This window comes from Coregonus lavaretus, assembly GCF_964263955.1.
Source record: "Coregonus lavaretus genome assembly, chromosome: 8".
Taxonomy (NCBI): Eukaryota; Metazoa; Chordata; class Actinopteri; order Salmoniformes; family Salmonidae; genus Coregonus; species Coregonus lavaretus.
The window spans coordinates 19,089,039-19,117,006 of record NC_139995.1 but is presented as its reverse complement, the minus strand read 5'-3'; the positions used below and the strand labels follow the sequence as shown (position 1 = coordinate 19,117,006).

Genomic DNA, 27,968 nt, shown 5'->3' with positions numbered 1-27,968 from the left:
TAGAATTTACCACAACCAAAAAAGTATTTATTTACCTTCCAACAAACTGTGGACAATACAGGTAATAGATAGAGGTACCTGAACATGTCAAATAACAATATTAATTAATATTAATATTCTAACATTAATAACGTACAATGTAGTCTTTATATCTTCACTTTTTCATTTTTATTTTATTAATGAAACATGTCAAATAAATAAAGATCTATATAGCCTCTGTATGTAATCTAATTGCTATCATATAAGGGCGACAACTACCTGAGTCAGCTAAAGAAAAGATTGCAAATGTATTACGGACACAAACAAAAACATCCAAAGTAAACACCAAGAAGAGAATGAAGGACTCCTGTGGAAAAACTGGCTACAGCAATGTTCAGTGTGCCCCTATGGTCAGCCTCTGTAGTCCAGTGTGATGTTTCTTCTATGATTCCAAAAGAGAGAAGAGAGACTAGACTATGTGTGTGTTTAAGTCTGTGCTGTGGTCCTCCAGCTGGGATATGATAGTGATGAGGTTCTGCAGACCGAAGATGTAGCCACTGTCCTGGCCCTCATGCACCACACTGTCCTCCACATAGTCAGGGCACGTGGTGTGGGCAAAGTCAATCATCCTCACATCCACCGCCAGCCCAGGGCCTGTATCAGATCGGACTGCCAGGCGTCCACCACCAGTGCTACCACTACTACTGCTACTGCTGTGGGGCAACCCGAACGCACTTGCCTCTTCATCTTTCTCCCCTTCCTCCTCTTCCTCCTCCTCAGACAGACCGCCCTCGGGGCCTCTGCATGGGTGTGTGCGGGGCGGCTCACCGTCGTAGATGATGAGCAGGGAGGAGGAATAGAAACGGTAGGACTCACAGCACTCGAGGGCCGCCTGCATCTCCCTGAGCCTCCGCAGCACCGGGGAGAGCAGCTCGCGCCGCAGACGCCTCCCGTCATGGAAGAACTGGAACAGAGCCTCCTTGAAGCCCGACAGGGTCAGTTTACGCCCAATGTACTTATCCATGAACATGAGCTGACCAGAGTCTGACTGGTACACCTGAGAGAGAGGTAGGAGATGGAGGGGTTCAGAAACACATTTATTCCCTTTCATTCTGAACTAGAACTAAGCTATGCCTCCCCAAGAGATAATTTCAGGCTCTTCAATAACACACAATTTAACATTGTGCCCACCTGCATGCCACAGAGGCGTACTCCAATGGAGGCAGAGGTGCTTTGCTGGCACTTGCGGATTTGCATGACCTTCTTCTCCTCGGACACGTTGTCACCATGCTGCCGTGTGCCCATCTTCAGGTCCAGCACGCACGGAACCGTTTGACGCCACGTCAGGTTCTCCAGCAGGATGAATTCTGGGAAGGGGTCCTGAGTCAAGGAGCCTCTGGCTACAGGAGAATCACATCATATTCCTAATGGACCTGGTTGGAGACTTAACTCTACACTAATGTAGTAGGAAGACCTGAATCCCTATCAGCAGACACTAATTCATCAGATGGACCGGACACCAATCACTTCCCTTACAAATACACAGATGTCACAAGTGGATTATCTGTAAGATTGGAAGTATTCTTTGGGCACAAGATTCTGCAGAGCGAAGAAATAGGCAGTTCTACACAGTAATACGTTAGGTACAGTACATGGACAAACTTTGTAGGCAGGTGCAGGATGGCCTGATGTTCAAAGTGGTTGTTCCACACAGAAAGGATACTGTACTGGTTGCGGTGCTTGGCGTTCTCCTTCATCCTCTGCAGGTGTTTTTGTTGGAGTTTGAGTCTCCAGGGGTTGTGTTGGATGGCGTTGCTGCGTCCCAGAGGCACCTCCTCCTGCTGCAGCCACTCCAGCTCCATCTCCAGCACCTCCCCCTCGGGCTTATGACTGGGGGAGAGAGGAAGAGAGGGGAGTCAGGAGGGGTGGAGGGCATGAAGCTTACATTCTAGAACCTACAATGTGTCTCAACAAATCAAATCAAATTTGATTTGCCACATGTGCCGAAAACAACAGGTGTAGACATTACTGTGAAATGCTTACTTACAGCCCTTAACCAACAATGCATTTATTGTTTAATAAAAAAGTAAAATAAAACAACAACAACAAAAAAGTGTTGAGAAAAAAAGAGCAGAAGTAAAATAAAATAACAGTAGGGAGGCTATATACAGGGGGGTACCGGTGCAGAGTCAATGTGCTGGGGCACCGGCTAGTTGAAGTAGTTGAGGTAATATGTACATGTGGGTAGAGTTAAAGTGACTATGCATAAATAATTAACAGAGTAGCAGCAGCGTAAAAATATGGGGTGGGGGTGGGGGGGCAGTGCAAATAGTCCGGGTAGCCTTGATTAGCTGTTCAGGAGTCTTATGGCTTGGGGGTAGAAGCTGTTGAGAAGCCTTTTGGACCTAGACTTGGCCCTCCGGTACCGCTTGCCGTGCGGTAGCAGAGAGAACAGGACATACAGGTAACTTCCAAAATAAAGGAAACACTTGAGTAAATGAGGAACACAAAATATATTGAAAGCAGGTGCTTCCACACAGGCGTGGTTCCTGAGTATATTAAGCAATTAACATCCCATCATACTTAGGGTCATGTATAAAAATGTCCAGTTGCTCATTATTTTGACTAGAAGAAGAGATCTCAGTGACTTTGAAAAAGGGGTCTCAAAGGAGCATAGGGGTTTTTAAGCAGTGTGTTTGTGTATGTATCTCAGTCACCAGATCTCAACCCAATGGAACACTTCTGGAGCGACGCCTGAGACAGTCTGGCCACAGCCTCACCATTAGCTACTCACACCAGGTGGGGCCTGCCTGCTTGTATTTCAGTGTGCGTATTTTAGAGTGGTTTATATGTTTGTCTGTGTGTATGTGTGCTTGTGTGAGCCAGTGTATGAGTTAAAGGAAATATTCACCCATTTTGAATATTATATCGTACTCTGAGCAATGTTCTATCGATTCCCAGGGTCATTTCATGTTTTCATGTGTATCTGAGCTATTCGCTGTTCAAGCAGGCAGAAATACAGCCGGTATGATGCGTTTGCATCATACCGGCTGTATTTCTGTCAGCTTGAACTACGAATAGCTCATGAAATGACCCCGGGAATCGATAGAACATCGCTGAGAGACGCACAAATACGGTATAACACTCAAAATGGGTGTCAGTGATTGCGTGTGTTCATCATAACGCTCACCAGCTCTGGTGGCCTGTATGTCTCTTTATCGGTGTATCTCAGTAGGTCTCTGTAACAGTTTTTCAAGTGCATCCGACTCTGTCTCGTCTCTCACCTCTTGTCCTTGTCTTTGCGTGAGTCCAGCAGACTCTGGGCAGACAGCTGCTTCATGCCCCACTGCAGCATCTTGCTGTTGGGCTCACCATTGACCGACGGGTCTATATTCTCCAGGTCCCCCACCCCAGAGTCACTTTGCAGGGGGTATGCTATGAGACACAGGTTGCCCTCCTCATCCTCCTCAAAACTCACAGATACCACACCTGAGGGACAGAGAGAGACGAAGAGAGAGAGGAAAGGAAGAAGAAAAACCGGTAAGACATCAACCTCATAGAAATTGTAAAGCAATGGTTATTTTGACTCTATGTAATACTGTTTTTGAATTTCCCAGCAGGAAAAAAAAAAAGGGGGAACTATTTTGAGTCTAGGCAATTCCACTATTGTAAGTGAAGTGGATTTACACTCGGTAACAGAATTGCGGTAAAGGAATTTCATGTGTCCCTGATCTGTACTATACAAAAATGAATAATTATGAATATGAACGTCATTCTCTTCATGGTGATGTATCTTAAATACAGTGGAGATAACAAGTATTTGATACACAGGTTTTCCTACTTACAAAGCATGTAGAGGTCTGTAATTTTTATCATAGGTACAATAAAACAGTCCCATAAGAGCTTATTTCTTACAAAATAAAACATAATATATATATATATATATATATTTAACAGTCTATTTATTGGCATTTTTTACAATTGAACAATCAGCTAAATACAGTGGGGAGAACAAGTATTTGATACACTGCCGATTTTGCAGGTTTTCCTACTTACAAAGCATGTAGAGGTCTGTCATTTTTATCATAGGTACACTTCAACTGTGAGAGACGGAATCTAAAACGAAAATCCAGAAAATCACATTGTATGATTTTTAAATAATTAATTTGCATTTTATTGCATGACATAAGTATTTGATCACCTACCAACCAGTAAGAATTCCGGCTCTCACAGAGCTGCTAGTTTTTCTTTAAGAAGCCCTCCTGTTCTCCACTCATTACCTGTATTAACTGCACCTGTTTGAACTCGTTACCTGTATAAAAGACACCTGTCCACACACTCAATCAAACAGACTCCAACCTCTCCACAATGGCCAAGACCAGAGAGCTGTGTAAGGACTAAAATTGTATCAGGGATAACATTGTAGACCTGCACAAGGCTGGGATGGGCTACATGACAATAGGCAAGCAGCTTGGTGAGGAGGCAACAACTGTTGGCGCAATTATTCGAAAATGGAAGAAGTTCAAGATGACGGTCAATCACCCTCGGTCTGGGGCTCCATGCAAGATCTCACCTCGTGGGGCATCAATGATCATGAGGAAGGCCCGTCTGAAGTTCGCCAATGACCATCTGGTTGATCCAGAGGAGGAATGGGAGAAGGTCATGTGGCTTTTTGGTCTAAACTCCACTTGCCGTGTTTGGAGGACGAAGAAGGATGAGTACAACCCCAAGAACACCATCCCAACCATGAAGCATGGAGAAGGGGAGAAGGGGACAGGACGACTGCACCGTATTGAGGGGAGGATGGATGGGGCCATGTATCGCGAGATCTTGGCCAACAACCTCCTTCCCTCAGTAAGAGCATTGAAGATGGGTCGTGGCTGGGTCTTCCAGCATGACAACGACCCGAAACACACAGCCAGGGCAACTAAGGAGTGGCTCCGTAAGAAGCATCTCAAGGTCCTGGAGTGGCCTAGCCAGTCTCCAGACCTGAACCCAATAGAAAATCTTTGGAGGGAGCTGAAAGTCCGTATTGCCCAGCGACAGCCCCGAAACCTGAAGGATCTGGAGAAGGTCTGTATGGAGGAGTGGGCCAAAATCCCTGCTGCAGTGTGTGCAAACCTGTTCAAGACCTACAGGAAATGTATGATCTCTGTAATTGCAAACAAAGGTTTCTGTACCAAATATTACGTTCTGCTTTTCTGATGTATCAAATACTTATGTCATGCAATAAAATGCCAATTAATTACTTAAAAATCATACAATGTGATTTTTGTTTTAGATTCCGTCTCTCACAGTTGAAGTGTACCTATGATAAAAATTACAGACTTCTACATGCTTTGTAAGTAGGAAAACCTGCAAAATCGGCAGTGTATCTAATACTTGTTCTCCCCACTGTAGGTACACAAAAAGGTATAAATATGCAATATCCTCCTTTGCATATTTGGGTACTATTCTACACACTATTTGGGTATAGCTCTGTCCCCAAACTAGAACAAATTTGGTTGGTCTGGATCAGACCAAATCCGAACCAGTCATCAACCAGGTTTCTATCTAACCTTTTTATGCGAGTAAAGTATATGTCGGATAAAAAATGTCACGACAGGCCTGATGGAAACAGCAAATTTGTCGGTCAACATTCCAAATGTCAACAAAACGAAATACGCTAGACAAGGGGGGATGTTTTTGTGTCAGTAAAATTAATGATGCGAGAAATGGTGGTGGAAACGCCTTTTTTGTCAAATATTGATATAATAACCATCATATGGAAGTAAACGTGGAGTCACATGATATTGTGTGGTCCTCCCACTATGACTTCGGGAAAGCATGCAGTTTATTAGGCTACAGATGAAATAAGTTATGAACTTCACAGGGTGGCGAAAGTGCACATGATGAGCTTGGTGCTCCTTTCCAATAAATATCGAGGGTCTTATTCTGGTGACATGATGATCGATGCTTGGCTGCCATTTGACAAATATGAATAATCTTGCACACATCATGTAGGTAGCCTATCCGCACTGTATCTGCGAGCTGTTGGCTAAAGTGCATGTGCCAATGTCATGAATGTCTGTGGAATGCAGTAGGCCAGAGTCAAGTGCAGGACACAGAATGAAAGGAAAATCTACTTTACTGTATAGTAAAGAAACAAGCAAAACCTCCAACACAGGGAGGAGCAACCCGCTCACAAACGACACTCGTAACAATCAACAAACACGCACAACACACAGTGGGAGCGAACAGGTTAAATAGGGAAGGACATAATACATCATGGGAAACAGGTGTGCAATACTAGACAACAACCAGATGAACATAGAAACATAAAACATTAGCTAGTACTCCGGTGATGGCGAACGCCGAAGCCTGCCCGAGCCAGAAGGAAGGGCAGTGTCGGCAGAATCCGTGACCCCCCCCCAACCCATTACGATGAAATTCTCTCAACAAAGAGGGATTGAGGATATCCCTCCTAGGAACCCAGCACCGCTCCTCCGGACCATACCGCTCCCACTCCACGAGATCTGACGCCTCGAATCCAGGATGGAACGGACCGAGTACGCCAGTGCCCCCTCAATGTCAAGTGGGGCCGGAGGAACCTCCCGTATCTCAGATTCCTGGAGTGGACCAGCTACCACCGGCCTGAGGAGAGACACATGGAACGAGGGGTTAATGCGATAATTAATAGGAAGCTGTAACCTATAACATACCTCGTTCAATCTCCTCAGGACTTTAAATGGGCCCACAAACCACCTACCCAACTTCCGGCAGGGCAGGCGAAGGTTTCGGGTCGAGAGCCAGACCCGGTCCCCCGGTGCATACACCGGGGCTTCACTGCGGTAGCGGTCGGCGCTCGCCTTCTTCCGCCTGATGGCCCGCTGCAGGCTTTCATGGGCAGCGTCCCAGGTCTCCTGCGAGCGCCGAACCCACTCGTCCACCGCATCTACCTCGATCTGGCTCTGATGCCAAGGTGCCAGGGCCGGCTGATAACCTAACACACACTGGAAAGGATTGAGGTCAGTTGAGGAGTGGCGGTTGGAGATGATTGCCATCTCTGCCCAGTGTAGGAAAACCGACCACTCCCCTCGCCGGTCCTGGCAATACGACCTCAGAAACCTACCCACCTCCTGGTTGATTCTCTCCACCTGCCCATTACTCTCGGGGTGAAAACCTGAGGTAAGGCTAACCGAGATCCCCAACCATTCCATGAACGCCCTCCAAACCCTTGAGGTGAATTGGGGACCCCGATCAGACACTATATCCTCAGGCACCCCGTAGTGCAGGAAGACGTGTGTAAATAGGGCCTCGGCAGTTTGTAGGGCCGTAGGGAGTCCGGGCAGAGGAAGGAGGCGACAGGACTTAGAAATCCGATCCACAACGACCAGGATAGTTGTGTTCCCTTTTGCGGGAGGAAGATCAGTCATAAAATCCACCGATAGGTGGGACCACGGTCGCTGTGGAACGGGTAGGGGGTGTCATTTCCCTCTGGGCAGGTGTCTAGGAGCCTTACACTGGGCGCACACCGAGCAGGAGGAAACATAAACCCTCACGTCCTTAGCTAAGGTGGGCCACCAGTACTTCCCACTTAGACAGTTCACTGTCCGACCGATGTCATCAAAATACACCACCACCCCTTGTCCGTGCAGGTCCCTGAAAATCTCATCCACAAAACTGATGGAGCATTCATTAACCCGTATGGCATGACAAGATACTCATAATGTCCATAGGTGGTATGCCGTCTTCCACTCATCTCCCTCCTGGATACGCACTAGGTTGTACGCGCTCCTGAGATCCAATTTTGTGAAGAAGCGTGCCACGTGCAATGACTTCGTCATACTAGCTATCAGGGGTAATGGGTAGCTGTACTTGATGGAAATCTGATTTAAGCCACGGTAATCAATGCACGGGCATAACCCACCATCTTTCTTCTTCACAAAAAAGAAACTTGAGGAGACAGGTGAAGTGGATGGCCGAATGTATCCCTGTCTCAGAGATTTGGTGATATATGTCTCCATAGCCGCCCTCTCCTCCTGAGACCAAGGATACATGTGACTCTGGGGAAGTACTGCTCCTACCTGGAGATTTATCGCACAATCCCACGGACGATGGGGTGGTAATTTAGTCGCCCTCTTTTTACTAAAGGCGATAGCCAAATCGGCATACTCGGCAGGAATGTGCATAGTGGAAACCTGGTTTAGACTTTCCACCGTAGTTGCCCCCAAGGAAACTCCTACACACCTCCCTGAACACTGACCGGACCATCCCTTGAGAGCCCTCTGTTGCCATGAAATCGTGGGGTCATGAATGGTTAACCAAGGAAGTCCCAACACCACAGGAGACTCAACACCCCTGCGTCCTCATCAGAAGTGGAGTGGTGACCTCCTTATGCCTGACCCTAATGGGCAACTATCTAATGCATGCACAGGGAAAGGTTTATCAACAGACACAGTAGGGATCCCTAAACTACGAGCATACTGGCGATCAATAAAATTCCCAGCCACGCCTGAATCTACTAGCGCCTTATGCTGGGAATGGGGGGAAAACTCTGGAAAAACAATATCAATACACAGATTAGCAACAGGGGGCTCTGGGTGAGTCGTGTGCCTACTCACCTGAGACGGTCGACCAGTGCTCTGCCTGCTGCCTCGACCTCCTGAGGACCCTCCCCAGCACCAACCAGCAGTGTGTCCTCTGCGGCCACAGTTGGTGCAGGGGACGGTCCCTCTCCCCGTCTCCCTAACCGCAGCACCTCCGAGCTCCATGGGGGTAGGCTCGGAGGTGCTGGGGGATGGAATGGACGGCCCCAATCAGAACGTCCGTGGGCTGCCAGCAGGTTATCCAACCTGATGGACATGTCCACCAGTTGGTCCAGGTTGAGATTGGTGTCCCTGCAGGCCAGTTCCCGACGGACGTCCTCCCTTAAGCTGCAATGATAATGGTCGATCAGGGCCCTCTCATTCCATCCCGCGCTGGCTGCTAAAGTTCTAAACTCCAGCGAAAACTCCTGCACGCTCCTCATCTCCTGTCGTAGGTGGAACAGACATGAAATCCTCGTAGCGGAGAGTTCTCGAGTCTATTCCTCCCCACTCGGCGTTGGCCCATTCAAGCGCCTTCCCCGATAGACAGGAGATGAGGGCGGACACGCTCTCGTATCCCGAGGGCGCCGGGTGAATGGTGGCCAGGTAGAGCTATACCTGGAGGAGAAATCCCTGGCACCCGGCAGGTGTACCGTCATATGCCCTCGGTAGCGAGAGCCGAATCCCACTGGACCCAGATGGCGGAGTGGTGACCAGTGTTGTAGGTGGTTGATTGGTTGGAGATGGTGAAGGGATACCACCTCTCTCCCATCGTTCCATCGTCTGGAACACTCGTTCCATGGAGACACCGAGAGTCTGAATCATCATCTCTTGTCGTTGGACTCGTTCCTCCATCGTCTCGGTTAATCCGGCTGTTCCTGCTGACTCCATAATGGTGCGTGTTTCTGTCATGAATGACTGTGGAATGCGGTAGGCCAGAGTCAAGCGCAGGACACAGAATGAAATGGAAATCTACTTTACTGTATAGTAAAGAAACAAGCAAAACCTCCAACACAGGGAGGAGCAGCCCGCTCACAAACGACACTCATAACAATCAACAAACACACACAACACACAGTGGGAGCGAACAGGTTAAATAGGGAAGGACATAATACATAATGGGAAACAGGTGTGCAACAATAGACAACCAGATGAACATAGAAACCTAAAACATAGATCGGCAGCAGCTAGTACTCCGGTGACGACAAACGCCGAAGCCTGCCCGAGCCAGAAGGAAGGGCAGTCTCGGCAGAATCCGTGACAGCCAAGACTAGAGCTTCGCAATATAACGCAACATTTCTTCTGACAAAACCATCAATAGAGTTTCAATTAGACGGAAACCCATTTAACTTATATTTTTTATACGGTACATGTGAATTTAATGGCAAAAGTAGTTATTTTTATGTGCACTACGTCTTCACACACAGACTGTTATCCGCAACAAGTCAATTTGATGGAAACATCTATTTTGGGAATATGCACATACTGTTTTTATGTGGATTTTAGAATATAAAAATCTGTCACCAATTGGATGGAAACCTAGCTATGGAAGTCTTTGTTTCACAAGTTTGGACATCAAAGTACAGCACAGTAGAGCTCAGTAGAGTACGGTACAGCACAGAACAGTAGAGTTCAGTACAGTTAGGTACAGTAGAGTATTCAGTACAGTATAATTCAGTACAGTACAACACATTATACTGTACTCTACTTTTCTTTACTCTACTATGCTGTCCAAACTTGTGAACCCAACTGCGGTTTGTGACTACTATGATTTCCTATTGTAGCAATTCAATTGCAGAAATTCCGTTACAGATTTTTTGGGAAATTCCGTTACCGATTTGGTAACGAATTTCTAGTTTTTATCACTTAACATTCATAAACAAAATAGATATCAGTAAAATCACAATAACTAATGGATAGGTCTACCTTTACTTGTTACTTCTGTGAACTTTCATTATCCCCCCTCCTCATGAGGGAGTGACATTTTTAGTGCCTTTCAAAAGTATTCATCCCCCTTGGCGTTTTTCCTATTTTGTTGCATTACAACCTGTAATTTAAATGGATTTTTATTTGGATTTCATGTAATGGACATACACAAAATAGTCCAAATTGGTGAAGTGAAATAAAAAAAATAACTGAAAAAAAATTCTACAAAATGAATAACAGAAAAGTGGTGCGTGCACACAGTTGAAGTCGGAAGTTTACATACACTTAGGTTGGAGTCATTAAAACTCGTTTTTCAACCACTCCACAAATTTATTGTTAACAAAATATAGTTTTGGCAAGTCGGTTAGGACATCTACTTTGTAAATGGCACAAGTAATTCTTCCAACAATTGTTTACAGACAGATTATTTCACTGTTTCACAATTCCAGTGGATCAGAAGTTTACATACACTAAATTGACAGCCTGGAAAATTCCAGAAGATGATGTCATGGCTTTAAAAGCTTCTGATAGGCTAATTGACATAATTTGAGTCAAATGGAGGTGTACCTGTGGATGTATTTCAAGGCCTACCTTCAAACTCAGTGCCTCTTTGCTTGACATCATGGGAAAATCAAAAGAAATCAGCCAAGACCTCAGAAAAACAATTGTAGACCTCCACAAGTCTGGTTCATCATTGGGTGCAATTTCCAAATGCCTGAAGGTACCACGTTCATCTGTACAAACAATAGTACGCAAGTATAAACACCATGGGACCACGCAGCCGACATACCGCTCAGGAAGGAGACGCGTTCTGTCTCCTAGAGATGAACGTACTTTGGTGCGAAAAGTGCAAATCAATCCCAGAACAACAGCAAAGGACCTTGTGAAGATGCTGGAGGAAACATCCACAGTATAACGAGTCCTATATCGACATAACCTGACAGGCCGCTCAGCAAGGAAGAAGCCACTGCTCCAAAATCGCCATAAAAAAGCCAGACTACGGTTTGCAACTGCACATACTTTTTGGAGAAATGTCCTCTGGTCTGATGAAACAAAAATAGAACTGTTTGGCCATAATGACCATCGTTATGTTTGGAGGGAAAAGGCGGGTGGCTTGCAAGCCGAAGAACACCATCCCAACCGTGAAGCACGGTGGTGGCAACATCATGCTGTGGGGGTGCTTTGCTGCAGGAGGGACTGGTGCATTTCACAAAATAGATGGCATCATGAGGAAGGAAAATTATGTGGATGTATTGAAGCAACATCTCAAGACATCAGTCAGGAAGTTAAAGCTTGGTCGCAAATGGGTCTTCCTAATGGACAATGACCCCAAATATACTTCCACAGTTGTGGCAAAAGGGCTTAAGGATAGCAAAGTCAAGGTATTGGAGTGGCCATCACAAAGCCCTGACCTCAATCCTATAGAAAATGTGTGGGCAGAACTGAAAAAGTGTGTGTGAGCAAGGAGGCCTACAATCCTGACTCAGTTACACCAGCTCTGTCAGGAGCAATGGGCCAAAATTCACCCAATTTATTGTGGGAAGCTTGTGGAAGGCTACCCGAAACGTTTTAACCCAAGTAAAAAAATGTAAAGGCAATGCTACCAAATACTAATTTAGTGTATGTAAACTTCTGACCCACTGGGAATGTGATGAAAGAAATAAAAGCTGAAATAAATCACTCTACTATTATTCTGACATTTCACATTCTTAAAATAAAGTGGTGATCCTAACTGACCTAAGACAGGGAATTTGTACTAGGATTTTTTTTTAAATGGAGTTTAAATGTATTTGGTTAAGGTGTATGTAAACTTCCGACTTCAACTGTATGTACATTTTACATTTTAGTCATTTAGCAGACGCCATTATCCAGAGCGACTTACAGTTAGTGAGTGCATACATTTTTCATACTGGCCCCTCGTGGGAATCGAACCCACAACCCTGGCGTTGTAATCGCCATGCTCTACCAACTGAGCTACATGTATTCACCCCATTTGCTATGAAGCCCCTAAATAAGATCTGGTGCAACCAATTACCTTCAGAAGTCACATAATTGTTAAATAAAGTCCACCTGTGTGCAATCTAAGTGTCACATGATCTGTCACATGATCTCAGTATATATACACCTGTTCTGAAAGGCCCCAGAGTCTGCAACACTACTAAGCAAGGGTCACCACCAAGCAAGCGGCACCATGAAGACCAAGGAGCTCTCCAAACAGGTCAGGGACAAAGTTGTGGAGAAGTACAGATCAGGGTTGGGTTATAAAAAATATCTAAAACTTTGAACATCCCACAGAGCTCCATTAAATCCATTATAAAAAAATGGAAAGAATATAGCACCACAACAAACCTGCCAAGAGAGGGCCGCCCACCAAAACTCACGGACCAGGCAAGGAGGGCATTAATCAGAGAGGCAACAAAGAGACCAAAGATAACCCTGAAGGAGCTGCAAAGCTCCACAGCGGAGATTGGAGTAACTGTCCATAGGACCACTTTAACCGGTACACTCCACAGAGCTGGGCTTTACGGAAGAGTGCCCAGAAAAAAGCCATTGCTTCAAGAAAAAAGTAAGCAAACACGTTTGGTTTTCGCCAAAATACATGTGGGAGACTCTCCAAACATATGGAAGAAGGTACTCTGGTCAGATGAGACTAAAATTGAGCTTTTTGGCCATCAAGGAAAACGCTATGTCTGGCGCAAACCCAACACCTCTCATCACCCCGAGAACACCATCCCCACAGTGAAGCATGGTGGGGGCAGCATCATGCTGTGGGGATGTTTTTCATCGGCACGGACTGGGAAACTGGTCAGAATTGAAGGAATGATGGATGCCGCTAAATACAGGGAAATTCTTGAGAGAAACCTGTTTCAGTCTTCCAGAGATTTGAGACTGGGACGGAGGTTCACCTTCCAGCAGGACAATGACCCTAAGCATACTGCTAAAGCAACGCTTGAGTGGTTTAAGGGAAACATTTAAATGTCTTGGAATGGCCTAGTCAAAGCCCAGACCTCAATCCAATTGAGAATATGTGGTATGACTTAAAGATTGCTGTACACCAGCGGAACCCATCCAACTTGAATGAGCTGGAGCAGTTTTGCCTTGAAGAATGGGCAAAAATCCCAGTGGCTAGATGTGCCAAGCTTATAGAGACATACCCCAAGAGACTTGCTGCTGTAATTGCTGCAAAAGGTGGCTCAAGTTCTGTTTTTTGTCTTATTTCTTGTTTGTTTCACAAGAAAACATATTTTGCATCTTCAAAGTGGTAGGCATGTTGTGTAAATCAAATGATACAAACCCCCCAAAAATCCATTTTAATTCCAGGTTGTAAGGCAACAAAATAGGAAAAATGCCAAGGGGGTTGAATACTTTCGCAAGCCACTGTAGATATGTAGGTTTTATGGTAACAGAATTTCAAGGCAAAAGGCAATCTTTCTTAAACGTACAGAAGGCAGAAAAAAAGTGTTGATATTAGGTGACATGGGTCTTTACTTCAACATTATTGTGTTTTGATCAATCAATCAATCAATTTTATTTTATATAGCCCTTCTTACATCAGCTAATATCTCGAAGTGCTGTACAGAAACCCAGCCTAAAACCCCAAACAGCTAGTAATGCAGGTGTAGAAGCACGGTGGCTAGGAAAAACTCCCTAGAAAGGCGAAAACCTAGGAAGAAACCTAGAGAGGAACCAGGCTATGAGGGGTGGCCAGTCCTCTTCTGGCTGTGCCGGGTGGAGATTATAACAGAACCATGCCAAGATGTTCAAAAATGTTCATAAGTGACAAGCATGGTCAAATAATAATCAGGAATAAATCTCAGTTGGCTTTTCATAGCCGATCATTAAGAGTTTGAAAACAGCAGGTCTGGGACAGGTAGGGGTTCCATAACCGCAGGCAGAACAGTTTAAACTGGAATAGCAGCAAGGCCAGGCGGACTGGGGACAGCAAGGAGTCACCACGGACGGTAGTCCCGACGTATGGTCCTAGGGCTCAGGTCTCTCAGTTGGCTTTTCATAGCCGATCATTAAGAGTTGAAAACAGCAGGTCTGGGACAGGTAGGGGTTTCGTAGCCGCAGGCAGAACAGTTGAAACTGGAATAGCAGCAAGGCCAGGCGGACTGGGGACAGCAAGGTGTCATCATGCCCGGTAGTCCTGACGTATGGTCCTAGGGCTCAGGTTCTCAGAGAGAAAGAGAGAACGAGAGAATTAGAGAGAGCATACTTAAATTCACACAGGACACTGGATAAGACAGGAGAAGTACTCCAGGTATAACCAACTAACCCCAGCCCCCCGACACATAAACTACTGCAGCATAAATACTGGAGGCTGAGACAGGAGCGGTCCGGAGACACTGTGGCCCCATCCGAAGAAACCCCCGGACAGGGCCAAACAGGAAGGATATAACCCCACCCACTCCGCCAAAGCACAGCCCCCGCACCACTAGAGGGATATCCCCAACCACCAACTTACAATCCTGAGACAAGGCCGAGTATAGCCCACAGAGGTCTCCACCACAGCACAAACCAAGGGGGGGGCGCCAACCCAGACAGGAAGATCACGTCAGTAACTCAACCCACTCAAGTGACGCACCCCTCCCAGGGACGGCATGAAAGAGCACCAGCAAGCCAGTGACTCAGCCCCTGCAACAGGGTTAGAGGCAGAGAACCCCAGTGGAGAGGGGAACCGGCCTGGCAGAGACAGCAAGGGCTGTTCGTTGCTCCAGCCTTTCCGTTCACCTTCACACTCCTGGGCCAGACTACACTCAATCATATGACCTACTGAAGAGATAAGTCTTCAGTAAAGACTTAAAGGTTGAGACTGAGTCTGCGTCTCTCACATGGGTAGGCAGACTGTTCCATAAAAATGGAGATCTATAGGAGAAAGCCCTGCCTCCCGCTGTTTGCTTAGAAATTCTAGGGACAATTAGGAGGCCTGCGTCTTGTGACCGTAGCGTACGTATTGGTATGTACGGCAGGACCAACTCGGAAAGATAGGTAGGAGCAAGCCCATGTAACGCTTTATAGGTTAACAGTAAAACCTTGAAATCAGCCCTTGCCTTAACAGGAAGCCAGTGTAGGGAAGCTAGCACTGGAGTAATATGATCAAATTTCTTGGTTCTAGTCAGGATTCTAGCAGCCGTATTTAGCACTAACTGAAGTTTATTTAGTGCTTTATCCGGGTAGCCGGAAAATAGAGCATTGCAGTAGTCTAACCTAGAAGTAACAAATGCATGGATTAATTTTTCTGCATCATTTTTGGACAGAAAATTTCTGATTTTTGCAATGTTACGTAGATGGAAAAAAGCTGTCCTTGAAACAGTCTTGATATGTTCGTCAAAAGAGAGATCAGGGTCAAGAGTAACGCCTAGGTCCTTCACAGTTTTATTTGAGACGACTTTACAACCATCAAGATGAATTGTCAGATTTAACAGAAGATCTCTTTGTTTCTTGGGACCTAGAACAAGCATCTCTGTTTTGTCCGAGTTTAAAAGTAAAAAGTTTTTTGCCATCCACTTTCTTATGTCTGAAACACAGGCTTCTAGCGAGGGCAATTTTGGGGCTTCACCATGCTTCATTGAAATGTACAGCTGTGTGTCATCCGCATAGCAGTGAAAGTTAACATTATGTTTTCGAATAACATCCCCAAGAGGTAAAATATATAGTGAAAACAATAGTGGTCCTAAAACGGAACCTTGAGGAACACCGAAATGTACAGTTGATTTGTCGGAGGACAGACCATTCACAGAGACAAACTGATATCTTTCCGACAGGTAGGATCTAAACCAGGCCAGAACTTGTCCGTGTAGACCAATTTGGGTTTCAGTCTCTCCAAAAGAATGTGGTGATCGATGGTGTCAAAGGCAGCACTAAGGTCTAGTAGCACGAGGACAGATGCAGAGCCTCGGTCTGATGCCATTAAAAGGTCATTTACCACCTTCACAAGTGCAGTCTCAGTGCTATGATGGGGTCTAAAACCAGACTGAAGCATTTCGTATACATTGTTTGTCTTCAGAAAGGCAGTGAGTTGCTGCGCAACAGCTTTTTCTAAAATTTTTGAGAGGAATGGAAGATTCGATATAGGCCGATAGTTTTTTATATTTTCCGGGTCAAGGTTTGGCTTTTTCAAGAGAGGCTTTATCACTGCCACTTTTAGTGATTTGGGTACACATCCGGTGGATAGAGAGCTGTTTATTATGTTCAACATAGGAGGGCCAAGCACAGGAAGCAGCTCCTTCAGCAGTTTAGTAGGAATAGGATCCAGTATGCAGCTTGAAGGTTTAGAGGCCATGATTATTTTCATCATTGTGTCAAGAGATATAGTACTAAAACACTTAAGTGTCTCTCCCGATCCCAGGCCCTCGCAGAGCTGTGCAGATCCAGGACAGCTAAGCCCTGGAGGAATACGCAGATTCAAAGAGGAGTCCGTAATTTGCTTTCTAATGGTCATGATCTTTTCCTCAAAGAAGTTCATGAATTTATCACTGCTGAAGTGAAAGCCATCCTCTCTTGGGGAATGCTGCTTTTTAGTTAGCTTTGCAACAGTATCAAAAAGAAATTTTGGATTGTTCTTATTTTCCTCGATTAAGTTGGAAAAGTAGGATGATCGAGCAGCAGTGAGGGCTCTTCGGTACTGCACGGTACTGTCTTTCCAAGCTAGTCGGAAGACTTCCAGTTTGGTGTGGCGCCATTTCCGTTCCAATTTCCTGGAAGCTTGCTTCAAAGCTCGGGTATTTTCTGTATACCAGGGAGCTAGTTTCTTATGACAAATGTTTTTCGTTTTTAGGGGTGCAACTGCATCTAGGGTATTGCGCAAGGTTAAATTGAGTTCCTCAGTTAAGTGGTTAACTGATTTTTGTCCTCTGACGTCCTTGGGTAGGCAGAAGGAGTCTGGAAGGGCATCAATGAATTTTTGTGTTGTCTGAGAATTTATAGCACGACTTTTGATGCTCCTTGGTTGGGGTCTGAGCAGATTATTTGTTGCGATTGCAAACGTAATAAAACGTGGTACATGTTTTCTAAGACCCCTTTTCCACCTGTTTGACAAGAAATCAAAGCATTTGCTTATTCCTTATTTTTAGGATGGAAAATAGTTGAAAAATGTATATACTCTTAGCTTTCATTTGACACCCAATTTGACATGATCCTATGAACTTCACGTTGGTGCTCATGGGTCCTTTTACATGGAAATGACTGTCTCTTACCCCAAATTATTTTTACTCGCCAGCATTTCTAAAGTTACAGTGCTGTCTGCCCTGGTGTCTCTCAACTTGATAGAGATCAAAGGACCTGGACATCTCCATAACAAACATAGATACAGAAATCTCAACTCTAGCGACAGAGAGAACAATGGAGATATGGGGTTTGGGGGAAACAAATGGAGGCTGTGTCTATCTGTAAATCTTGTTTATATTTGTGTACAGTATGTTGTTGTGTAAACAAACAACATATTATACTATCAATCATGCAGAAAAGGAAAGTCACTCCAAACACAAACCACGCAAGGCTCGAGCAGATGCAATCAAAAATGCTATTTATTTGAATTGATTTGAGCTGGTTTATCAAACCATTATAGCTTGTAATATTATTAAACAGTAGACGACAGAGCAAAATGAAATAACACATCTTTAAAACACCATAGAGTACCAAAAACACAATTGATGTAAACCTATGCATATTGCCTTACAACAACTTGTGCAATAAGAGAACAGAACAGCAGCATGCAGTTTGCAGTCTCTTTAGATGGACCAGATGGATGAAGTGAAAGCCTATTACAGTCACTCAGTCTCTCACGCCATTCTACCCATCTTGTAAGTACACCATTCTAACCCCACTCCCTCATGAGTCATGCCCCACCCTGCCCCATCCAGAATCACTCCACCTCTCTCACCCAGCCACCCCATCTCTCTGTGGGGATTATTCCCCTCTGGGTGTGGGGGTGCATAGGCCACAACAGCTGCAAATATTAACATGGAAAGGTACAGTAGCTCAAAGGGAAGATTGGAGATGAAGATAAAAAGGGTGATGAAGACTGGGATGAATTGGGTCCACACACAGGTTCACCTTTCACTTGTCTTTCAGGGACTAAAGACAAACAGCTGCAGTGACCCGTAACACAGTGTTAGATAACCCACTGTTAAAGGGCTAGACAGTGGGGGGAGACGCAGCACTGGTGGTGAAAGGGGAGAGTAAACCAGATTGGGAGGACTTTAGGACCTTGCAGGTCCACACTGCCTTCTGAATCTCAAGCCTTAAATACTGATGTCATTGTATGACAGATTTACCCCTCTCCTCACTGAATAATTTTTGAAAATGTTATATTTGTGTGTGTGTGTGCACAACTAAACCGGTCTTCAGTTAATGCATACTATACTGCATTCTACCTGCTCTGCATGCTCTCTTGGCAGAGAAACACAGATCCCACCTGTATCTGTGTGACTTACCTCCTCAGGTTCTACACACAAGTGCAGGACAGCACACCCTGGTGGTGCTCGAATGCTACAGCGCCCTCCTGTGGCCAGGTCCAATAGCACCTGCTCCCGCACAGCATCCTGACTGGCCTGCAAAGTCCTATCCTGGGCCTTAGAGAATTGACAGAACCCACCTGATCCTTCTATGGAGGGGCACAGTCCAACTTAAAAAAAAACGTGCGCTAACATGGACCGCGAATAAGGAAAATGGCATAGAAAAAAATGCATGCACCTGCAATAACCTACCCTCTTTTCCAACCACCTTCCATACCAATCAAGAGATACAGAGAGAGGATGGGATATGGAAAAAAAGAGAGAGAGAGAACACAGCAGCACAACATTAGCCCAGTCACACACAGTAGATGGCGGTGGGGATGCGGTGGAGGTAGGGGTTAGGAAATGGGAAGGGGGATACCTGGTCAGTTGTACAACTGAATGCATTCAACTGTAATGTGTCCTCCGGGGTAGTCTCTTACCTCTGTACTGGGGGGTGAACTTCCTCATGGCGCTGGGTAGGCTCTTGTAGAACTGGTGCTCGAGGGGGATGAGGGGCTTGCAGATGGTCTGTTCCCCGAAACGGAGCACGCAGCAGTGGCCCCCCACCTGGTGCATGAAGGGCTCAAGCGGGACCCCTTTCTCCAGATAGTGTTGTAGCTGCTGCTGCATCTGCTGCTGCTTGGCCTGCATGGTCTGAGCCTCCATGGCTGGACTCATTCTCCACTGACCCGGAGTACTGCGATGCCACACGCATTAGTCTCCCTCCTCAGGGACACAGTGCAGCAGGAACAGTCGGACGACCACACGCAGGCTGCTGGGTATCTCTGTTGATGTTGTTGTCGTTTATTTTGATCCCTCCTTTTCTTTGGTTTCCTCAGAGGAGGCTGTGATTATCTCTCATCTGTGCAGGAGGGTTTTTGCAAGACAAAAACAAAGAGGGAAGTAGGAAGAGAGAGTCAGAGAGAAATATCAGCTCAGCGTTTGTTGATCTTAAATCCCTTTTTTCCTCTTGGCCTTAGAAAGTAGGTGGCAGAGAGGTGTAGGAACAGACAGTCCTTTAGGTCTTTCAGTCCTGAGGTTGAAAGGAAGGTTTGCGCAGCTGCTTCTGCTTTCCAGAGTCTGGTCTGAGTGCAACACAGCCTGACTCCACTGAAACCCTCCTGACACTGACAGCCTGCACTTGCTCTGACTGGTAAAACTCTCACAAGCACAAACACAGACCCGCCCACTCAGCCCACTTCCACCAATCCCAAGCAGGAGCAGGTTGTTGGGCGGTAACCCTTCGAGGGAAGAGAGCGTGCAAACAAAGAGGGATGGACAGGGCTTGGGGGAGGGGAGAGAGAAAAAAGGAAAGAAGTAGAAAAACAGAGTAGGAGGAGGGATGGAGGCAGAGCTGAACTGAACTCAGCTGTTTCTGTCTGTATGACAGAAGCGTTTTAACAACCTCACACAACAAACTGCATTTCCTCATTCAGATCAACGACAGAGGGTGAGACTGGTGATAAAATAATGCAGACACAGTGCCCATATACAGCCTAGCACCATATAGGCTACTGCCATTTTATGTTCGCAAAGACAGTCAATTATGCCACAAACACACTCTTAAACACAGTAACAATGAGTTTTCAATCAGACATATAGCCTTGAGAGCAACAGAATGTTGATTATGGAACAAACGCGGGCTGGTATGGTGTAAATAATGGTATCAGTTAAGGTAAAGGTAGTCTTGAGGGAAAAATAGAACATGGAATAAAACAGTGTTGTTGTCTTCCAGATTCCTGCCAAAATTGCCTTTAGCTACTATATACAGTTGAAGTCGGAAGTTTACATACACTTAGGTTGGAGTCATTAAAACTCGTTTTTCAACCACTCCACAAATTTCTTGTTAACAAACTATCATTTTGGCAAGTCAGATAGGACATCTACTTTGTGCATGACACAAGTCATTTTTCCAACAATTGTTTACAGACAGATTATTTCACTTATAATTCACTGTATCACAATTCCAGTTGGTCAGAAGTTTACATACACTAAGTTGACTCTGCCTTTAAACAGCTTGGAAAATTCCAGAAAATAATGTCATGGCTTTAGAAGCTTCTGATAGGCTAATTGACATAATTTGAGTCAATTGGAGGTGTACGTGTGGATGTATTTCAAGGCCTACCTTCAAACTCAGTGCCTCTTTGCTTGACATCATGGGAAAATCAAAAGAAATCAGCCAAGACCTCAGAAAAACTATTGTAGACCTCCACAAGTCTGGTTCATCCTTGGGAGCAATTTCCAAACGCCTGAAGGTACCACGTTCATCTGTACAAACAATAGTACACAAGTATCAACACCATGGGACCATGCATCCTTCATACCGCTCAGGAAGGAGACGCGTTCTGTCTCCTAGAGTTTGGTGCGAAAAGTGCAAATCAATCCCAGAACAACAGCAAAGGACCTTGTGAAGATGCTGGAGGAAACAGGTACAAAAGTATCTATATCCACAGTAAAACGAGTCCTATATCGACATAACCTTAAAGGCCGCTCAGCATGGAAGAAGCCACTGCTCCAAAACCGCCATAGAAAAAGCCAGACTACGGTTTGCAACTGCACATGAAGAGAAAGATCATACTTTTTTGAGAAATGTCCTCTGGTCTGATGAAACAAAAATAGAACTGTTTGGCCATAATGACCATTGTTATGTTTGGAGGAAAAAAGGGGTTGCTTGCAAGCCTAAGAACACCATCCCAACCGTGAAGCACCGGGGTGGCAGCATCATGCTGTGGGGGTGCCTTGCTGGAGGAGGTACTGGTGCACTTCATAAAATAGATGGCATCATGAGGAAGGAAAATTATGTGGATATATTGAAGCAACATCTCAAGACATCAGTCAGGAAGTTAAAGCTTGGTCGCAAATGGGTCTTCCAAATCGACAATGACCCCAAGCATACTTCCAAAGTTGTGGCAAAAGGGCTTAAGGACAGCAAAGTCAAGGTATTGGAGTGGCCATCACAAAGCCCTGACCTCATTCCTATAGGACATTTGTGGGCAGAACTGAAAAAGCGTGTGCGAGCAAGGAGGCATGCAAACCTGACTCAGTTACACCAGCTCTGTCAGGAGGAATGGTTCAAAAGCCCACCAACTTATTGTGGGAAGCTTGTGGAAGGCTACCCGAAATGTTTGACCCAAGTTAAACAATTTAAAGGCAATGCTACCAAATACTAATTGAGTGTATGTAAACTTCTGACCCACTGGGAATGTGATGAAAGAAATAAAAGCTGAAATAAATAATTCTCTCTATTATTATTCTGACATTTCACATTCTTAAAATAAAGTGGTGATCCTAACTGACCTAAAACAGGGAATTTTTACTTGGATTAAATGTCAGGAATTGTGAAAAACTGAGTTTAAATGTATTTGGCTAAGGTGTATGTAAACTTCCGACTTCAACTGTAGGCATAACATGCTGACTGGGTGCAGGGCCCTGTACAGAAGAAAGAGTCTGTGGATAGAAAGAGAGCGACAGACAGAGAGGAGATGGGGTGCTTGTGTTTCCTGAGCTGCAGGATGGGCATTGTAATCCTTCCCTTCTTGAAACAGATTAGCCTGGGCTACCATAAAGGGAGAACATACCAACTCCTCATTCCCAGAATGGCCAGTCACTACAGGACAGGTAGGCAGTCGGGAGTGTGTGTGTGTCTGGCTCAGTGGCAGAGGAAATATACACTGGATGGTGCTCCTGAGACCACAGGCAGCAGCAGCAATCCCCACAGTAATCTCTCTAACCCAGCCTCCTGGAACACTCCAGGGAGGAAATGGGCCACAGGAAAAAGAACAGGAACTAAAACACACAGACAAACAGAGGCTGATGTCACAGGGCACAAAGGGACTGTCAGGTAGGCATTAACTCCTTGCCACCCTTAGTCACACACCAACTGCCTAAGACACATGCATTACCCAACACTAATATAGCAATACGTCTGACACTCTGGCCATGTCTTGACCATTAATCTCTGACCTGAACATTGGTCAATATCCATGCCAATGGTAACCTATTGCCAGAAGACATGCTGACTTTGGCCTAAACTTTGCAGACACTTGCAAGACTTAAGGGAGGGGCACAAGAATGTCATAGAGGAAGAGATAGAGAAAGAGAGAGCGAGAGGTGCCTGCAACCTTGCTATAGAGCAGTAAAGCACGGTCGTTGAGGGAAATATCCCCAGGAGTGGTGGGGCGGCATGGGGGTGGGCATGCAGGGAGTAAAAGGTGGGTAAGGTTTGTTTCATGCCCACGTGATGCCAGGGAAGGGTCGGTTCCAGGCATAAGAGACATAAGTGGTCGCATAGAGCCCCCGCTGCTATTGTTTTGGGGGAACTCAGTCTGGGTCTCAACTTACTGTTGAGAGTTAGAATAGTAGAATACACAAGGTGCAATTTCAAAATTTGGTTGTGCAACAGCAGTTTTTCTTTTGTTATGTCAGTCACTCAATTAGCCATGTCAGCTAACAATGTTTTGGTAAATTAGTCTAGTAGCTAGCTAGCTAAACTTGTAGTAATCATGGCTGAATACCGACCGGGCACGCAGGGCACGTGTACAGGGACCCTGATCTTCAGGGGGCCCCCATTGATTTTGCTGGTGGCACAGAGATACTAATTTCTCCTAAGTGGAGATATACTATTTTCTCCCTCAATCAACTGTCCATCTCCTCAGTTGAATTCTATGCTGTCAATGTCACTTGTCCACTCAAGCTTAACATTGTTGTCATCTATCGCCCACCAGGTGCCTTTAGAGAGTTCCCCAATTAGCTTGACAGCTTGATAAGCGCATTTCCTGACAATAGCTCACTGCTCATCGTACTGGCCGACTTCAACCTCCAGACGTCTGCCTTAGATTCATTTATTTCCACCTCTTGCTTTCCCCTCCTTGCCTCTTTTGACCTCACCCTTTCCCAGTCCCCTCCCACTCACAAGGCAGGCAAAAGGCTTGACCTCATCTTTACTAGAGGCTGTTCACCTACTAATCTCGCTGCAACCCTCCTCCAGGTCACTGATCACTACTTTGTTTCCTTTTCTGTCTCCCTCTCTTCCAACTCTACCCACTCAGACCCTACACAGATGGTCATGTGTCATTGCAATCTTTGCGCTCTCTCTCTCCCACTACTCTCTTCTCTTATATTCTATTATCTCTCCCTTCTGCTAAATCCTTCTCCCTCCTGTCTCCTGATTCTGCCTCTTCGACCCTACTCTCCTCCCTTTCCGCATCATATAACTTGCACGGTCCCTTTTCCTCCCGGCCGGCTCTGCCCTCCCCTCCTGCTCCGTGGCTGAGTTACTCATTGTGAGTGTAGTGTAGGTTATTCGTAGGTGTTACCGTCAATCAAGGAGTCTGCTTAAGCTGTATCGTGTTCAAAGGCCTTTATTCAAACCACGAGGTTTCAGCGTAAGTACAGACGCGATGTCCGGAGAACCAGTCCCAAATAAATCTTACTGTATTCTAACTCTCCGTCGTTGCTCCCCCCTTTATATAGCCTTCCAAGAGTTGAATGGCTCCCTCTACTGTTCAATCCCCGTATCTTACAACCCACTTCCTGTCTGTCATATGTGACGTCACGCTAAAACCTTCCCTCTTGATAGCAACAATCAACCTTCCATTTCTTCATGAAAAACATTTAACAAAGACATAATTTTAATACACTACATGAGCTTACAGAACAGGGCTGCGGGCAGCTGAAAATTGAGGAAAACAAAATTTCTGGAGGACCTATCATCCTTTCACTCTCACCTTCTCTTCCTCTGTATCCGCTGCTAAAGCGACTTTCTATCACTCTAAATGTCAAGATTCTGCCTCTAACCCTAGGAAACTATTTTCCAACTTCTACTCCCTCCTTAATCCTTCTCGCCCTCCCTCCTCACTTTAAAAAGAAGGTTGAAGACATCCATTCACACAGAACTACACTACGCCTTGACCTATTTCTCCCCTCTCTCTCCAGATGAAATCCTGCGACTAGTGAGGTCCGGCCACCCGACAACCTGCCCACTCGACCCCATCCCTTCCTCCCTTCTCCAGACCATCTCTGGAAACCCTCTCCCATTCCTCACTTCCCTCATCAACTCATCCCTGACCACTGGCTGCATCCCCTCTGACTTCAAAATGGCCAGAGTCACTCCCCTCCTCAAGAAACCAACACTCGACCCTTATGACATCAAATACTACAGACCGGTATCCCTTCTTTATTTTCTTTCCAAAACACTTGAGCGTATCTGACCAACTCACTCGCTATCTCTCTCAGAATGATCTTCTTGACCCTAACAAGTCAGACTTCACGACGGGTCACTCAACCGAGACTGCTCTCCTCAGTGTCATGGAGGCTCTCCGCTCTGCCAAAGCTGACTCTCTCTCTCCTCTGTGCTCATCCTTGTAGACACTGTGAACCATCAGATCCTCCTCTCCAGCCTCTTAGGGCTGGGCGTCTCAGGCTCTGCACCCTTTTGGATTGCATCTTACCTGGCAGGCTGGTCCTACCAGGTGATGTGGAGAGGATCTGTGTCTGCACCAAGTACTCTCCCGACTGGTGTCCCCCAGGGCTCGGTTCTAGGCCCTCTCCTCTTCTCTCTATACACCAAGTCCCCTCGGCTCTATCATATGGTCTCTCCTATCATTGCTACTACTGCATGCCTGGCAGATATCTCAGCTCGGATGTCAGCCCACCACCTCAAAAAAACATGAAAGAAACGTTAAATATATATTTTTCAATGACCATACCAAACCTGCCCGCTCCAAGACCTCTCCATCATGGTTGACAACTCCGCAGTGTCACCTTACCAAAGTGCAAAGAACCTTGGCGTGACCCTGGACAACACCCTGTCGTTCTCTGAAAATATCAAAGCAGTGTCTCGCTCCTGCAGGTTCATGCTCTACAACAGTAGTCACCAACCTTTTCTGAGTCAAAATGCAAGCCGAGATCTACCGCTCAGAATGTTTTTTTCATTACTTAAACTTAAGCCTATGCAACATTAACCTATTAAAAACAGTTCTGTAGCAATGAATTGCTCTGCCAATGCTGTTCTTCTCAGACTATTTTTTAAATTATATTTCAAAATTTAAGGTATATGATCACACTGGTAATAGATAATTTGTTGTATTACTTGTGAGGCACAGCTGAATGAGCATAATAATTAGCTTTTTATTATTTTACTAGACTGATGGCCTGCATCTGATGGTCTGTCTGAGGGGAGGGAGATAGCAGCGGTGAGACTGTCTGTCACCGTCCCTCTTCTCTTCCTCTCTCCGCTGAGAAAAGGGCACACAGTCTTCCAGCTGCATTATTTCTGCCTCATGCACCATTTCATGTTGTTAATCCGATGTCCAGATAAAATTAAATATTACTCAATATAAAAAAGAGACAAGCTGCTAATAATAACAACGCAAGTTTATCAAAATACTTTGCTATACTCATTCATTGCAGCTGCAGTGCTGGTAGTAGCGTGAGTGGAAGTAGGGAGAACACACATTTTATGGCTTATAAAAGTGTTGAACAAAGTGTTGAAAGTGCTGAATAACAACTTAAACATGAACTTACTCATAAAAACAGCAGCGCTTTGCTGTATTTGTTGAGTCTCTCTCTAGTCATGGTTTTAAACGTTTTAAAATCTCACAGTATCAACTTTGCTGTGCGCTCGATGCTTCTTTTTACAGTCTATGGCTCGAGGAAACTGTGCAGACACGGTGATCTGAGCTATCTGATTGGCCAGCGGTAGGCCCGTAGGTGCAATTGTTTGCTCTCTGGGCCTGCTGGGTAGGCGGAGTTCTACCTTCAGACACGATGGTTCAAAATGGGAACACTTTGCCTTCCCGGTAATACGGCTGCTGAATCAAGTGCACCTACCACCAACAGCCCCCCCCCCCCCCCCCCCCCCCAACTAGGAATGCCTTGGAGATCGACCGACTGGTTCGTGACCACTGCTCTACAACATCTGTAGAGTACGACCCTACCTCAGACAGGAAGCGGTGCAGGTCCTAATCCAGGCACTTGTCATAGCCCTTCTGGACTACTGCAACTTGCTGTTGGCTGGGCTCACTGCTTGTGCCATCAACCCCCTGCAACTTATCCAGAATGCTGCAGCCCGCCTTATGTTCAAACCTTCCCAAGTTCTCCCATGTCACCCCACTCCTCTGCACACTGCACTGGCTAGCTCACATCCACTACAATACCATGGTACTTGTCTACAGAGCAGCAAGAGGAACTGCCCCTCCCTACCTTCAGGCTATGCTCAAACCATACAACCCCAACCCGAATACTCAGTTCTTCCACCACTGGTCTCTTGGCCCTCCCACCCCTATGGGGGGGCAGCTCCCGCTCAGCCTAGTCAAAGCTCTTCTCTGTCCTGGCACCCCAATGGTGGAACCAGCTTCCCCCTGAAGCTAGGACAGCAGAGTCCCTGCCCATCTTCAGAAAACATCTGAAACCCTACCTCTTCAAAGAGTATCTTAAATAAATAAAATTGGCTTTCATGAACTAACACTCGCACTTGACTTTCCCCCCCTACTAGCACTGACTTTGCTGATAGTAATATGTTCTTCAATAAAGTAGCTATGACTGAGATATGTGGTTGTCCCACCTATCTTAAGTCTCCTGAGTGGCGCAGGGGTCTAAGGCACTGCATCGCAGTGCAAACTGTGCCACTAGAGATCCTGGTTCGAATCCAGGCTCTGTCGCAGCCGGCCGCGACCGGGAGACTCATGGGCGGCGCACAATTGGCCCAGCGTCGTCCAGGGTAGGGGAGGGAATGGCCGGCAGGGATGTAGCTCAGTTGATAGAGCATGGCGTTTGCAACGCCAGGGTTGTGGGTTTGATTCCCACGGGGGGCCAGTATAAAAAAAAAAAAAAAAAAAAAAATGTATTCACTAACTGTAAGTCGCTCTGGATAAGAGCGTCTGCTAAATGACGTAAATGTAATATGTAAATGTTAAGATGAACACACTAATTTGTAAGTCACTCCGGATAAGAGCGTCTGCTAAATGACAAAAATATGAATGTAAAATGTTAATTA

The 27,968-nt window shown here is 45.7% G+C and overlaps 1 protein-coding gene across 1 annotated transcript; it reads right to left on the bottom strand.

The window, feature by feature from the left end:
- Nucleotide 1: 1 nt before the first annotated feature.
- Nucleotides 2-20,102, bottom strand: LOC311133741 (inositol hexakisphosphate kinase 2-like). Its single transcript, XM_084167292.1, has 5 exons — nucleotides 19,414-20,102; nucleotides 3,264-3,468; nucleotides 1,703-1,869; nucleotides 1,171-1,346; nucleotides 2-1,036 (listed from the first exon to the last, which is right to left on the bottom strand). The coding sequence occupies exons 1-5, from the start codon at nucleotides 19,649-19,651 to the stop codon at nucleotides 449-451; spliced, it is 1,374 nt and encodes a 457-aa protein (XP_084023418.1). The 5' UTR covers nucleotides 19,652-20,102; the 3' UTR covers nucleotides 2-448.
- Nucleotides 20,103-27,968: the final 7,866 nt, after the last annotated feature.